Here is a 15,682-nt window from a genome sequence, read left to right on the forward strand (position 1 = left end):
GGAATAAAGTAAAAGAGGAAAGATCTTTTGGAAACACACTTAAACGGAAAGAGGAAAGATCTTTAGGAAACGGAGGGAGTACATGTTAACAAGAATAAAAAAAACAATAGTGTGTAAATTAAAAAGAAACGGACCAAAAACGAAAGTTCGTAAATTAAAAAGAAACGAATGGAATAATAATATGGTACTTTCAAACAAAATTTCTTAATGGTAATAATAACTACACTTTTTATCACGTCAATGATCATTTACCAAACAAGCCCATTATCAAGACTAAAGGTCTCTAACTTTTTATTTATAAATATTAATTTTTTTTTTTCTATATAGGTAAGAAGAAATTCTCAAGGTTGTTCTCGCACAGAGCCCCCACTCATAGGCCTATTACAAGCCATAGACCCCCATTCCCCTCCCTCCTTAAATCCCGAACATGCAGAATTGGATATATATAATCTCTAACTAGACTCCTTTTTTAAAATAATATGCTTTTGGGGGTATTTTTCTTATATACGAAGGGCCTAGAAGGTTAAAATTTCAAAAATGACTTAAAAGATAATACTTGGGATTATTATGAGAAAATCATTTATAAGCTCATGCTTACTTTTATATAATTCTAATTTGGGATATTTAGGACCCCCTTTGAAAATTATAGGCAAAAATAGAATTATTCATTCCTAAAAAAGCAAGTATTGTATAATAGTGTCTTATAATAAAATTATGGTAAAGCTACTCGACTTTGTGTAATTTGTTTACTAAAATGGTCATTTTGTAAGTTAAAAGGATCATTCGATAAGTTAAACGAGTCACTTTTAAATAATAGGTCATCTTATATTTTTTTTGTTTGACTTAGAGGTCAGCTTGTCTCTTTATTCTACTATAGGTCATGGTATTTTGGACTTATTTTCATTTTAGTTTAATTTCTATATGCAATTTAGTTTCTCTGCGTTCAGTTCAATTCAATTCAAATGTTTCTAATCCAACATAACAGGACCTAAGTGATACCTTCGGTATAACAAATTATCCTCATCTAACCATAATCATGATAAACGGACTTACATAAATTTTTTTAATTAAAAATAAAGTACAATTATTCTTGACAAATTTTTCCAAAAAAACAAATGAAAACAAAAAGGGCTTCATTCATTTTTTATTTTTATGTAGCTTAAAGAAAACAAATGCGCACCCACTCAGGTGAACAACAATCATTTGTGAATTGTGATTTGCCTAGGGTTTAACTCAGGTTTTAGCCCAAAAACCTCACAATTTTTCCTACTGTAATTCATCCATCAATGGCGTCCTCAAACTCATTGGCAGCAATTTCAAGAAGACTTTATCGAAATCTCCTCTCAAATTCAAAAAACCCTTACTTTCATCAACAATCATCCAAATCCTTCTTCTCCACTGAACCTTTAACTCCCGACTCCGATACACTGCTCGACGAGTTACCCACTCTCAACTCGGAATCCGAAACGAACGAGTCAACTCATGATAACTCGGCTGCTTCCTCCTCCGACTCATTCTCAACTCCTCCCGAATCGCCTGTGCGCCGCGCCGCTTCCGAGTTCAGCCTTGAAGGTGGCTTAGACATCGGCATTTACAAGGTTTTCTTCCTTTTCTGTTTTTTTCTTTTTTATTTCTTCTTTTTCGTCCATTAATTAATACTTCTTCCCATTTTTGTTACTTGCGGATATACAACTTTGACCATTTATGATTCTAGTTATTATATATTTGTTAAAATTATAAAAATTTGAAATCTTGTGGATATATATTGCGATAAATCCAACAACAGTTTACATGCTGAAATTTCTATTGTATTATGCACAAATTTCTGGTGAAAGTAAGAGCATGAATAGTGCAAAAGTCGAAATGTTAGCATTATTTAAAGGGAATAACTGAATGATATTATTTGAAAATTTTAATTTAGTTGTTGTAATGGTGTGAAATCTGCAAATTTTTGTATGTGAATATGTAATCTTTTGGAGGTTGATGCTAAAAGAAGGGAATGTGGAGATTTTGTGGTTTTATTTGGATGAGTAATTGACTGTTGTTTAATGAAAATAGGCTATATTGGTGGGACAAGTAGGGCAGATTCCTGTACAGAAGAGACTGAAGAATGGGATGGTGGTGACACTTACTACTCTGGGAACGGGCGGGATAAAGAATGAGCGGGTTCCTTTTCCGAATGAGGAGCCGAGGGAGTATGCTGATCGCTGTAATGTGCAATGGCACCGGGTTGCGATTTATCCTGAGAAATTGGGTGAGATTGTGATGAAGCATGCTCAACCTGGGTAATCTCTTTTCTTAACCTCTATGTCATCTTTGTCAGCCAAATTCCTTGCTTATCTTTGTAACTTCTTAGATTTTATCTGTGGATAAGTTGTCTGATAAGTTTTTAGCATGTTTTTGTACTGATTGAACTCGGCTGGTAATTCTGAGAGGGGAGGGGGTAAAGAATTGGGACTTGAATGGTTAAATGTGGAATTGGTTTTTCCTGCTAGAGGCACTATTTTGAATGAGAATAAGTGTGTCTGAAATAAAGAAATCAAATTTCATTCATAGTGAACTATATGGTCTTTGCCATCAATTGGTGCAACTTAGAGAAATTAAGAATTAGTTCAATGTGATTGGCGCGTCAGGGTGTTGTTTGCTCAAGAATCTTTCCATATGAAAAAGTTATCTCTAGGAGTATAACACTAAAGATACCATGAAAACTTTCCACTACCATTACCATTACCGTTACCGTAATTGTACTGCTCTTTTGGTGACTTATTGTTGGCTAGAAAAAGCAACCTAATCCGATATTCTATGAATTGACTTGTTAGTGTATGATTGTGTGTTGAGGCTATAACAAGAGTTGAAACTTGAGTTATTAGCTCTCTTGGTCATGCCTATATACCTTGTTTACGTGAGTTTAAAGTAGTCTAGCGAGTCATGAGATGACTATCACTATAAGTTGTCGTGTTTAGTTGACTTTCATGGAGTATTCGTGGTGAAGTGGATAGCTAAAGTAAAACAGAATTAGTCCAAGTGGGTCGATTTCTCGTAGCATACCCGTGACTAGTCAAAGTCATCTCATAGCATATTAAGGGTCAACTTTAAAGTACTACTATTTATTTGCTGGTGTCAATGAGTCGGTTTGAGATCATTATAGAACAACTAGTAACTATCATGTACCTAGTAAGGCTATGGAGTGGTGACATATGTAAGGCATAATGTCAACTCGAGTCATGTCGATGTTGGGACGCGTAGTTCCCCATTATGTGATTTGTTTAGTAGTGAGCAAGGTCTAATAACATTAAAATGGTCAGCAAGTCTAATGTAGACTGGTTTAACGAAGAGAGTCTCTTCTCATTGAGTTTAATGTTAGGAGTATAAGTTAAAGTAATTTAAGTCTTTGGTCTAAAGTCATTGCAAAGTTCTTGATTGGTAATCACTAACCTTAAATGACAAGCTACACGCTCCACAGTTTCTTGCACTTTTTTAATGAAATGACTGTAGTTATGGAGTTATAGTTGTACCATATTAATTGATTAAGAACCTCGAGATAGCTTGGTTATAATTTATAACAAGCTCTCCTTTTGTGTCGCCCTGGAGCGTTAGACGCACACTTAAAGTTGAACAAATCGTCGTTAATGACCTAGAGGCTATTAGGAATGGTTAAACGTGCTCAAACTCAATTTACTTAAGTCTTATCCGAAGAATCAGACTAAAGTTATTATAGTGGTTAAAGTGTGTAATTGATTAATTTGATTTAAGTTTTATGTGAGTAATGGTTAAGTGTATCATGTGGCAAGTCTATGACTAGTTGTTTGAGTCGAAATTAATGAATTTAATAGAAACTACGGAAGTATACTGGACCATATCTATTTCAAGAACCTTGAAAAGTGAGTTTAAGTTAACTCTTGATTGCTATGTTTGGAGTGTTGAGTATCGGTATGCAAGGGTAATACCACTATTACTGTTGATGGAGTCGTTATTTTATGTGATTCACGTATCCTTGCATGACTTGAACTTTTATTTCGTGAAACTATAGTGTGTGAACGGTTTATAATGTGTTATGAATGTGTGTTAGTGTTGAGACATGATCAAAAAAGGAGTTTTGTATAAAGTAAGCTTTAGTTTCATGTAAATAGAGAATATCATTTTCTGTAGTATCTTAATAGCTCGATTTGGCCCTGTTTGGTCAACGAGTAAGTTACCCTACCAAATACTATGTGATATTGTTCAATTTGTTTGTGTAGCGTGTGAAAGTGATTTAGACATGTTTCAATTAAGGTTGTAGATTCATTCTCGAATCGATCTAGAAATGGTTTTTCTACCACGATTTGAGTGAATTTTGGAAAAAGTAAAAAAAAAAACACGTTGAAGAAAAAGTTTTGAAAGGGGGCAAGTCTCCCACGGATCGTGAGCCTTAAAAGTGAGCTTTCTACCGCTCTATTAGGTATTTTGAGTAGTACCAAGTAATAGGAGACTTGATGTTTAGTAAAGAATTTTTGGAATTGTGTTATGCGCTTTAAACTTGTCTAGGTTTAAACCCAAGTAAAGTGAATAGTTGGATGGCCGGTCCTATGGTGGAGGTTTCAAGTCTCCATGCCCCCCACTGTTAAGACTATAAGTCAAACCAATGCCGGAGAATTTAAACTCCACCTTTGTTGTAAGGGTTATGTTTTTCCCATTTTCAGGGTTCCAAGCCTCAATACCCTAGTATCGGAAATATATGCCTTATTATTTGGATTGACTGGATCCCCATCAAGAAATTATTTTAAAGCGATAGAGCTTAGCATGTTGTTACTTCGTGCCTAAAAGACTGTTGTGACAATAAGAATGATTGAGCAAAATTTTTGCAAAACAAGAGTTCTATAAAAGGGTAATTTATTATTGGATTTCCAATAAAGAATCATTCTGAATGAAAGAAAAATTGGTTGTGTCCATATTCACACGTTAGGTTATTTAAGTACTTTTTTTTTTTTTTTTGATGTAAATGCTTACTGTGCTTTGATGTAATTGTCGTGGTGTCATTGATTACGTGAGAGCCATAAACTTCAAAACACGTGCTATGAATGTTTATGGGTTAGGACTTAGCCCAATGTTGATGCGACTGTCAAAGTATTTTGTTTTTCCATTTGTGGTAACTAGTATGCCGCGGTGATTGTGAGTGTTCTAATAACTTTAAGTTGAAGTTCTAGATGTCGAGTTGTGAATTATTTTACGTGTTTGTTTTTGGCGAGTACGCCCAACCATGTAATGATGAGTTCATATTGTATGAGTATTTACTTCTATTTTTTTTTTTTGAAGAGAGATAGTACTCTCGGTTCGGGTTAGTTGTTGCTCCGCGAAAGCGTTAATTAAATTTGGAAATGCTTTTAGCTATTGTGATTGTAATAGGTTTAAAACACTTTTTCTCATTTCGAGTTGTCCATTTTACAAAGGAAATTCTGCCGGATTTTCTAGAAAATCCTATGTTATTATTTAAAGCAATTGTGAACAATAGTGTAGTTATGAATTGAATTTCACACTCTACGACATAGTCCAACGAGTGTGACGGTAATGGTTCGGTTTAGCTTGACTTAGATTATTTCCTGTCGTGTCTAAGCCTTAGTAAGGGAGTTGATTCCCAAGTTTATCGGTCCATATGTGATCCTTGAAAGGATAGTTGATTGTATATGTAATGTATTCCATGTTTCTTAGTTACGACATTGTATTAGTAACTCTTCACATGGTGATAGTTGAAGTTCTAGTTGAGACTCTAGACCAATAAATCCATTAGACCCTCAGGGTTGAGAAATGGATAGTAAACGTTTTGTGGTCACAGCAAAAAAACCAAGGAACTACTCGTAAGACCAAGGATGTCATGTGTTTTATGTGTCCCCATCTCTTGTTAGTTACGAGGGCGTAACTTCCTTTTTAGGGGGTTAGAATTAGTGCCAATTGTATGTTTGATGCTAAAAGTTATGATTTTATATGTGATGTATACCTTAATGTCTAAAATATACCTAATTCGTGTATGATTAGAGGTTTTATGGTAAAGTTTTATGGTAAACCTTGTAAAATGTTGCATGTTTTACTTCTTATAATATGAACATTTTTAAGTTGAAATGGTTGTATGTCTACAAGGTTGATCAAATCAATTGATCAATGAGATGTTGGTTCTACTTGTTATGGTATGAATATGTTAGTTGGAATGATTGTGGTTATAAAGGTGGTCAATTGAATTGATCTATAAAAAAGTGAATTAGTTGTCGGAGTTGTTCTTCGAAATGATTTGGTTGTTGGAGATGTTATCCAGAGTGATAGTAGTTGGCTAACTTATAGAGTTAATGACATGTTTTTAGAAACAAGAGTATGAGTTTGGTCATTTGAGTAATACTTTAAGTTTTGGGACGAAACTTATTTTAAGGGGAGTAGATTGTAACACCCTGTATTTTTATACCTTTTTAGTAATCAATTATATTATTTTAGTTTATAAAAAAAATATTTTAAAATGTTCTTTTATTAAATATATTTTATTTCTCACTTATTGACTTTATCTTAAAAGGGTCACAAGTTAATTCCTAAATTTACATGGTTAAGTTAGAACCCAAAACTTATCATATTGTGTTATAGGGAGAAATAAAATTAGAAATAGAAAACAAAGAAAGAAAAAGAAAGAAAACAAAAAAAAAAAAAAAAGAGGAAAGTTAGACTTGGGGAAGAACCCACGTTTTTTTTTTTCTTTTCCCTCTGTAGTCTGTACTCCATCATCCATCTTCCTTTTTTTTTTCTTTCTCTACAACCTCCATTTCCTTTATTCTTTTCTTTTCCTTTCTATGATTCAAGCTTATACCTAAAACATATACTTGCTAAGCTATTGCATACCAACCGTCCATCATCCATCTTTACTCGTTTTTTGGGGACAATTTCAAAGAGGAGAAATAGGGTTTTGGGGTGCGATTTTCGGATCGAAAATCGGGTCAACGAGATGAAATTTTGGGTCTTTTTACACTAATTGCGTTATTAATCAAGTAAGGTTCCTTTCCATATTTTAATTTTAGTATGTGTTAATTTTTCTGAATTTGGAGTTATGTTAGTTTAGGGTTTTTGAGTTAAATTGAATTGGGGGTTTTTGATTATGAGTGTTGGGTGTAGCTTGATTGAAAGGAATTTTGCTTATTAATAATAAGTTTATCAACAAGAACTCAGGTGAGATTTGTAATTTGTGTTTTTCGTCAGTTTATGGGCGTTTTTAGCCAAAATATTATTTCACAAAAGTTGTTCGTATCGAAATTTCACCCAAGATAGGCTCAAAAAACGTTTCATTTGGAGTTTTGGACTGCATAGGAGAAAGTTATCCCTATTTTAAATTTTTGCTGAAATTAAATATAATGCATTATTTTCATTTAGTTAGTAGTATTTACAGTTTGACTTTTGTTGACTAGTTTCACTTTTGTTGATTAGTTTGACTTTTGTTGACTTTGGTGTATTCTTTTTGGATTACATTTAAAGTGAGTTGTTTTTAAAGGTAGTCAAGACTCATTAACTAGGTTATGTCGTTTACGTGTAAACTATGTAAAGTATAGTCTAGTGATTTATACTATTGGTTGATAGTGGCTTGCTAATAAGGTAAGATTTCTTATTAAACGTGTACAATTATGTTTTGTATTTATTTGGCATTGTTTTTCTCAAAGTGAAATCCTTTTTCTTACGTTGTTTAAATATTGAGATTTAGAAGAGTTAATGAGATTTATATTGGAAGGAGGAAGTTCCTCTATGTTATCAAGTTGAGATTTTGTAAGGAGGAAGTTTCTCACCCTTACGAGAGTTTATAAAGTTTTATTGTGGGGTCGCCGGTAAGCGGTATTCTCCGAGTTTGGAAGTATGTTGAGTTAACAGTGTTTCAACAGTTTATTTTAGTAGTTGGGAGTATATTGATCAATACTTTTGTCATTCGTCTTCCATCTTGATACGTTATCAAGTTAGGGGTATGCATACTAGTGACTTTGGTGTTTACTTTATCTAGTGAGCCTAGCTAGCTCATTGGATTTTTTTTTTTATTTCTTACCCACAGATTTCAAAAGAGTTATATTTGAAAGTTTTACAAAATGATTTAGAAAGAAAGTAAAGTGGATTTGAATTATTGAAGGTTGTCTATTATTTTTAAGTTAAATGTTGTACAAGTGAAATGATTTTTATGGAATACTATATATGTATTCCACCTATACATTGGATAATTCAAAGTTGTTATTGGTATGAAATCTTTACATAATTCAAAGTTGTTATTGGATAGTTTAATGTGCACGTGGAATACATATATAGTATTCCACAAAAATCATTTTACTTGTACAACATTCAACTTGAATATAATAGACAACCTTCAATAATTGAAATTCACTTTACTTTCTTTCTAAACCATTCTGTAAAACTTTCAAATATAACTCATTTGAAATCTGTGAGTAGGAAGTAATAAAAATTCAATGAGCTAGCTAGGCTCACTAGATAAGGTAAACACCAAAATTCCTAATATGCATATCCTAACTTGATAACGTATTAAGTAAAATAAATTGTTGAGACACTGTTAACTCAACATACTTCCAAACTCGAAAAATACCGCTTACCAGCAACCCCACAATAAAACTCTATAAATCCTCGTAAGGGTGAGGAACCTCCTCCTTTCAAAATCTCAACTTGGTAATATAGAGGATCTTCCTCCTTCTCATATAAATCTCATTAACTCTTCTAAATCTCAATATTTAATCGTAAGAAAAAGGATTTCACATTGACAAAAAACAATGTCAAACAAATACAAAACATAATTGTACACGTTTAGTAAGAAATCTTACCTTATTAGCAAATCGCTGTCAACCAATCTCAAGTACAAGTAAAAAGGGCTCTTCTATGAACCCGCGATCTACAACCTAATATAATAGGGTATAAATCACTTGACTATACTTTACATAGTTTACACATAAACGACATAACCTAGTTAATGAGTTTTGACTACCTTTAAAAACAACTCACTTTAAATTTAATCCAAAAAGAATACACCAAAGTCAAACTAATCAACAAAGTCAAACTGTAAATACTACTAACTAAATGAAAATAACATGCATTATATTTAATTTCAGCAGAAATTTAGAATAGGGATAACTTTCTCCTATGAAGTCCAAATGAAACGTTTCTTGAGCCTATCTTGGATGAAATTTCGATACGAACAACTTTTGTGAAATAATATTTTGGCTAAAAACACCCATAAACTGACGAATAACACAAATTACGAATTTGACCTGTAATTCCTACGAGTTACATTTCTTGTTGATAAACTTATTATTATAAGCAAAATTCCTTTCGATCAAGCTACACCCAACACTCGTAATCAAAAACCCCCAATTCAATTTAACTCAAGAACTCTAAACTAACAAAACTCTAAATTCAGAAAAATTAACACATACTAAAGTTAAAATATGGAAAAGAACCTTACTTGATTAATAACGCAATTAGAATATAGAAAAGTGTAAAAAGACCCAAAATTTCATCTCTCGCACCCCAAAACCCTATTTCTCCTCTTCGAAATTGTCCCCAAAAATGAGTGAAGATGGATGATGGACGGTTGGTATGCAATAGCTTAGCAAGTATATGCTTTAGGTATAATCTTGAATCATAGAAAGGAAATGGAGGTTGTAGAGAAAGAAAAATGAAGATGGATGATGGAGTACAGACTACATAGGGAAAAGGAAAAAAAAACGTGGGTTCTGCCCCAAGTCTAACTTTCCTCTTTTTTTTTGTTTTCTTTCTTTTTCTTTCTTTCTTTTCTATTTCTAAATTTATTTCTCCCTATAACATGATAGGATAGGTTTTGGGTTCTAACTTAACCTAGTAAATTTAGGAATTAACTAAAATATATAAAAATATGGGGTTTTACAATGTAGGTTTTGATAAAAGTTCAATTTGCAACAAATAGGTTCAAATGAATTCAGATCAAGTTCATAAATTAGATTAGGACCAACGACCAATAAGGTCAAATACGTGCAAGTAGATTCAGATTGGAGGCCATAAGGTGAAAAGAATGAAGCCTCTCTTTCACCTTTGTAACTATGATGGCCTTGGAGTTTCCTTTAGAACACTTCTATTAATGTTATAGAGTACTTTATGTTTAATTAGTATTATCATGTTGCCAATCTATATGATCATTAAGAAACATCAACAATAGAGGACCCTGCCACAAAGCAGTTTTCCTCTTTTTCAATGACCCCTCACTCCATATAATGAAGAGAAGTACAAATATTTTCAATAGAAAGCCTCAAACTCATGAGTCATGACCTTAAACATGTATCAGAAAGATATGTCACTTATCTCCTACAATTTTTATGTTTTTTCCTCAAAGATATAGGATCATTTTTTTTATACCTAAATCACATCACAAATGCATAAGAAAGAATAAAATGTCTTCTGCCTTCTTTTTCACTTAACATCTTCGCACCAAATTAACATGTAAACTAATCACAAAGTTGTCCATCACTCTTCAAATGTTACAAGTTACAACGTCTGGCCTTCCCTGTGCCTCCCACTAGATTACTTTCATGTGGCTATTATATGTTCATGTCGAACTTTGGACTGGGTTTTCTGAAATATACTTAATCTGTTGCTTTGTTTGCATTATTATATAACTGATATGCTGTACTTTGTTCTTATTGCAGTTCATTACTCTATTTGGAGGGAAATCTGGAGAGGAAGATCTTTACTGAGCCTCTTACCGGTCTTCTTAAACGTGTGAGGGAAATTGCAGTTCGGCGTGATGGTATGCTCTGAGTTTACATTGTCCCACTGACATTTGTCCAAATTTTGTGTCTGCTTCCGTTCTTGATTAGCAAAAAGTGTTCTAAACATATTGAACCTCTTATCCTTACAATTTTTTTTGTTTATTCCTGAGTATACGATTACTGCAAAGGTGTTAATGAACTCGTTCTAGACAATGCTACATAAAGTATAAGGAAACTTTTAGGTTTGATAGTGTTATGTTCCTCCGTTCTGAAGCAAGTTCAACATGGGGAGGGAGGCACAAAAAGTCCTAAGAATCAAGGAGAGGAAAGACAGAGAGAAACTAAAAGAGGAACCCATGTGAGGAGAGATAGAGAGAACTCCATGCCAAATAAAGTAATGTTGCATCTATTTTAAAACTTCCTCAAATGGTAAATGTTGAAGTATGTTTTACTGAACCAAATCAACTATGCTAGTTTTTATTATGGTGTTTTATATATCTCTACTATTTGGTGGTTGCAGGTCGTGTTGTGTTTCTGGGAAACAGTAGCGATTTCAATCAGCCATCTAGAGATGAGCTGAAAGGTGTTGGGTATTTCTGAGTCCTGAGGACATTAGTGATCATTTCTCTTGGATGGTTTGCAAGTTGAGCTGGAAGGAGTAGTGCTCATATATTTCGAGTATGAAATGCCATCTACAAGATTCTGACAGAGGCTGAGATCAGTGCCTTGTTTAGTTAACTAAATAATTGTCCAATCTGCAATCGCCAACTCACTCAACTGTCAGATTTATTGTAATTTATGTAATTCCCTGGCAGCTTGATTGCTATTAGAAGTAATTTCACGATTGAAAGTTTTGCTTGTCTACTTTCTTTGGATTAAGGGGGAACAACATAACTAAACACTAGTCGAGCTCAAAGTTACGTTTGAGGTTCATTCTTATAATAGAATTGAAAATTATTAAGGAGCATGGAGTGATTGCCAAAAGTTTAGAATTGGCAAATATGTCTGATCCGGTTTGGTTCGGGTCAGTATTAATCCGACTTTTCTCCTCATGTTCAGAGTGTTTTACATGATTTGATTCTCAAAGATTTCAGGATATGTTTTGACCTATCTTTGATTATATATCGACAGGAATTATTTGAAGTTGAGATCTTAGGGAGAAAATTGTGTAAATTAGCATGGGAGTGGGATATAAAATATATTTTATTGAATGAGGTTTTTTTTGAAGCAGTTTTTTTAATTAGTTTTTATTTTGAAAGAGAGAAATATCATTAATTGAACATCAAACGACATCTACAATAGGTATTAAAGAAAAACAAGATTAAATTAAACTCATTTTCGATAAATTACAATGAATTAAATCGACTAAAGTAGCACAAATTCCTTGTATTTGCTGAATCTTGTAGCTATTAATAGATCCGTTTATTATTTGATATAGTTTGAAAAAGAACATTCTTGATCTAACAATGTTGATCGCATGCGAGCTTTCAATACTTTCATGTTGATAGTTTTGAACTTCGGGGAATGAAAATAATATCTCATACCTACAAACAAACAAGACTCATAACTCCAATAGGGGTGAAGGAGATCTCCACACCAGAGATAAAAGTTCCCATATATTAACTCTCTTCGCTCAACTCTCCACCACTAGCTTTCACTCTCTCTGGCCACCTCCCCTTCACCCCCCTCACTAAACAGAACCACCAATCCACCACCCCCACCACCAGAGCCTTTTTTTAGATTATTGTGGTCCCATTCTTATAACAAAATGACACCCCTAGTGAATGTATAAAGACAACCTTTAAACATATAATATATATTATAAAATCTTTGATTGTTTTTACCATAAGAAGTAGCACAATTCAAACAACTTCGCTTTTATTATAAATATGATCCTAGTATCATGAAAACCCGTTCGTCTTCAACCACGCACGATCGTCCGTCTTCAACCACGCACGACCGTCGACAGTACGTCTTCAACCACGCACGACCGTCGATCGTTCGTCTTCAACCGCGCACGACCGTTGACCGTTCGTCTTCAACCGCGCACGACCAGCGACCGTTCGTCTTCAACCACGCACGACCGTCGACCGTTCATCTTCAACCAAGATTCGTTTGTTCGTCCATCAGATTCGTTCATTCGCCGGTTCATTCGTTTGCCAGACGTGTCGGCCGTTCGCACCAACAACAACCAACAGCCAGATTCGTTCGTTCGTCGGTTCATTCCTTTGTAAATTTTCGTTCGCACCAGATTGTTTGTAGATTTTCATTTTTTTTATATAATTTTTATTGAGCAGTTTTTTTCCCATTTTTTTCTTGTTTTTTTTTTTCGTTTTTTTTAGATCGGTTTGCAAATTTTCATTGTTTTAGGTTAGCAAATTTTTTTTTTCTTCTATTTTTTTCGTTCAGCATTTCAGATCTACATTTTTTTTTCCTTTTTTTTTGGTGAATGGAGATTTGGTTTTTTAGGTTAGTGCTATAGATGTAGTAGATCTGTTAGTCAATTTTTTTTATGTTAATGCTCTATATAATATGTTTGTTTTTTTTTTGGGTGAAGGCATATTTGATCTCGTTTGTATTTTAGTTAAGTGTTTTTTACACTCTAATTTCGTATATGAATATCGATTTTTTTTTTTAACTGTGGTACATGTTGCTGCTGTTTTACCCAAAAACCGCAGCAATATGTTTAAATATTGCTGCGGTTTAAAACCGCATCAATATATTAATTACCTATTGCTGAACCCTTAATTGTTGTGCGGCCAAAACCGCCGCAATATGCCTCTTAATGACAGCAGCAATAAGCATTTATTCTACTAGTGCAGGCAAATGACTTTATTCGCGAAGAGTAATTCGACAAGGTGTTAGCTGCGAAGCAACCTGAAGGAGATGGAAAGGAGAAGGATAAGGACAGGTACCGAAAAGACAAGAAACCGGACAATTCTGGAAGAAAAGAAGAAAGTAATTCGGTAAAGAAGAGTCGGGAAGGGCGATCTGACCATTATCGTAATTACACTCCTTTGACAATGTCCAGGGCGGAGATTTACGAGCTCCATAAGAAAGATGACAAGTGGAAGAGGCCCAAGAAGACGTTTTATAAGGGTCGGGACAGTCAAAGTTGTGTGACTTCCACAGGGATTACGGTCACATCACAGACGATTGTAAAGATCCGAGGGACGACATTGAAGAATTGGTATGTAGAGGCTACTTCAAACAGTACCAAGTAAGAACAGATCAAAAGTCCCTTTCCAGAGGAGAGGAAGACGGCGGCAGAAATTCGATAAAAGAACGGATCACTGAGATTCATGTCATCTCAGGAGGACTGGAACATGGAGGAAGCATACATGGTGCCAAGACTAGCCTGAAAAAGGTTAGACACCAGGTAAACTACAATAACACAGGCCAGTGGCCGGCGCCTCCAAGCATGTTGTTAGTAGCGTTTATGTCAGAGGACTCTACGGGAATCATTTATCCTAATTATGACCCCTTAGTAGTATCTCTGCAGATCTCAACTGCAATGGTTCATCGCCTACTGGTGGATGGTGACATCTCCGTCAACATGATAAAGATGGTGTCTAGGTGAACTTGATAAGCCTCCTGCGCAACCACGCTAACGTCTTTGCCTTCTCGGCAGACGCCTAGCTTTGGAGTAGCCAATATTATCTTCTTAGACGTAAGGCATATATTGTTGGGATAGGATCTATCATTTAAAAGTAAACATGTATATTTACAAGTGTTTATTTAGATATAATATTTATTAGTACTATATTTAGTTTAGGATATGTTTTCCTAGGTCACTAAGTTAGGTTTGATATAATATATAACAAATACACTTTTGGGTTAATAATAATACGAACTTTTTTCCTTTAATCTATTTTGTCATGGTATCAAGAGCCAATTAAAATCTTCGATCAAAACTCTAAAATATTATTCTCTCCTACCGGTTGGTTCGAATTTCAGACTCACCTAAAGTTGAAATTTTGTGAGAGGGGAAATTGAACCACAAACTAGGAAATCATAATTTTTCGGAAGATAGTAATATATGTGGATTAAGTACAAGTTAACTAAGGTGGGGTGTGATGATGATAAATATGACAATGAGATTATGGCACAATCAGTTGTCAGGAGAACAATATAGTTGTAGTGCTTGTGTCAATTGTTTTCTTACAACGTTAACCCATGTCACAGTGATCCCAAGTTCATTGTTTTTGTGGCTCCAATTGTTGGAGTTCTAGTGAGATTTTATGGATTCGAAAAGAGCGGCTTTTTCTGATAAATTTATATAATTATATGACGGGAGGTTCAAAAAGAATGATGTTTCTCATATAAGATATGTAACGGGTTCGAAAAGAATAGCGTATGCTTTGTTGAAATACTTGGTGAGCTCGAAAAGAATGGTGTTACGCTTTATTGAAATACTTGGTGAGTTAAAAAATAATGGCGTTTTCATCAAGAAGAAAAAGAAATTTTTGCAGGTTCAAAAAGAATGGGTCCCTGTTTGACTGACGATTGATGGATTCGAAAAGATTAACGTTTTCATCATCAAGAAAAAGAAAAACGTTTGATGGAGCTAATATCACCGGTTTTGTGCATCTCGACTCCAACAAAAAAAACGAATAAGTTCCAGTGCATTTGAATCTGATGCTAAAATAGAAGATATTTTTGTTTATCTGTCCAAGTGTAACGTTCATGGAACTGACGTTGCGATTGCGGAAGAGTATTAGAATAGATTTAGGATCTATCTATCTAAAAGTGTTTACCTAGACATATATCTAGAAGTGTTTGTTAGAGATAATATTTATTAGTATTATATTTAGTTTAGGATATGTTTTCCTAGTTTTAGGAATTAAGTTAGGTTTGATATATTTTTTATGTTTTTTCGATTCGGTAATAACTAGCCCAAGCAGGGTCAGCCCTCATAAATTGGAGGGTAAGAAGGGGGATTACAACCCATA

At 34.0% G+C, this 15,682-nt stretch overlaps 1 protein-coding gene across 1 annotated transcript; it reads left to right on the plus strand.

Moving 5' to 3' along the window:
• The first annotated feature begins 1,151 nt into the window (after nt 1–1,151).
• Nucleotides 1,152–11,941, plus strand: LOC104908216 (single-stranded DNA-binding protein, mitochondrial). The gene is made up of 4 exons (XM_010697309.4): nt 1,152–1,598; nt 2,059–2,285; nt 10,668–10,768; nt 11,251–11,941. Exons 1-4 carry the CDS (start codon nt 1,287–1,289, stop codon nt 11,328–11,330), a joined length of 720 nt encoding a protein of 239 aa, XP_010695611.1. The 5' UTR covers nt 1,152–1,286; the 3' UTR covers nt 11,331–11,941.
• The last annotated feature ends 3,741 nt before the right edge of the window (nt 11,942–15,682 follow it).

Source organism: Beta vulgaris, chromosome 5 (assembly GCF_026745355.1).
Source record: "Beta vulgaris subsp. vulgaris cultivar EL10 chromosome 5, EL10.2, whole genome shotgun sequence".
Lineage (NCBI taxonomy): Eukaryota > Viridiplantae > Streptophyta > Magnoliopsida > Caryophyllales > Amaranthaceae > Beta > Beta vulgaris.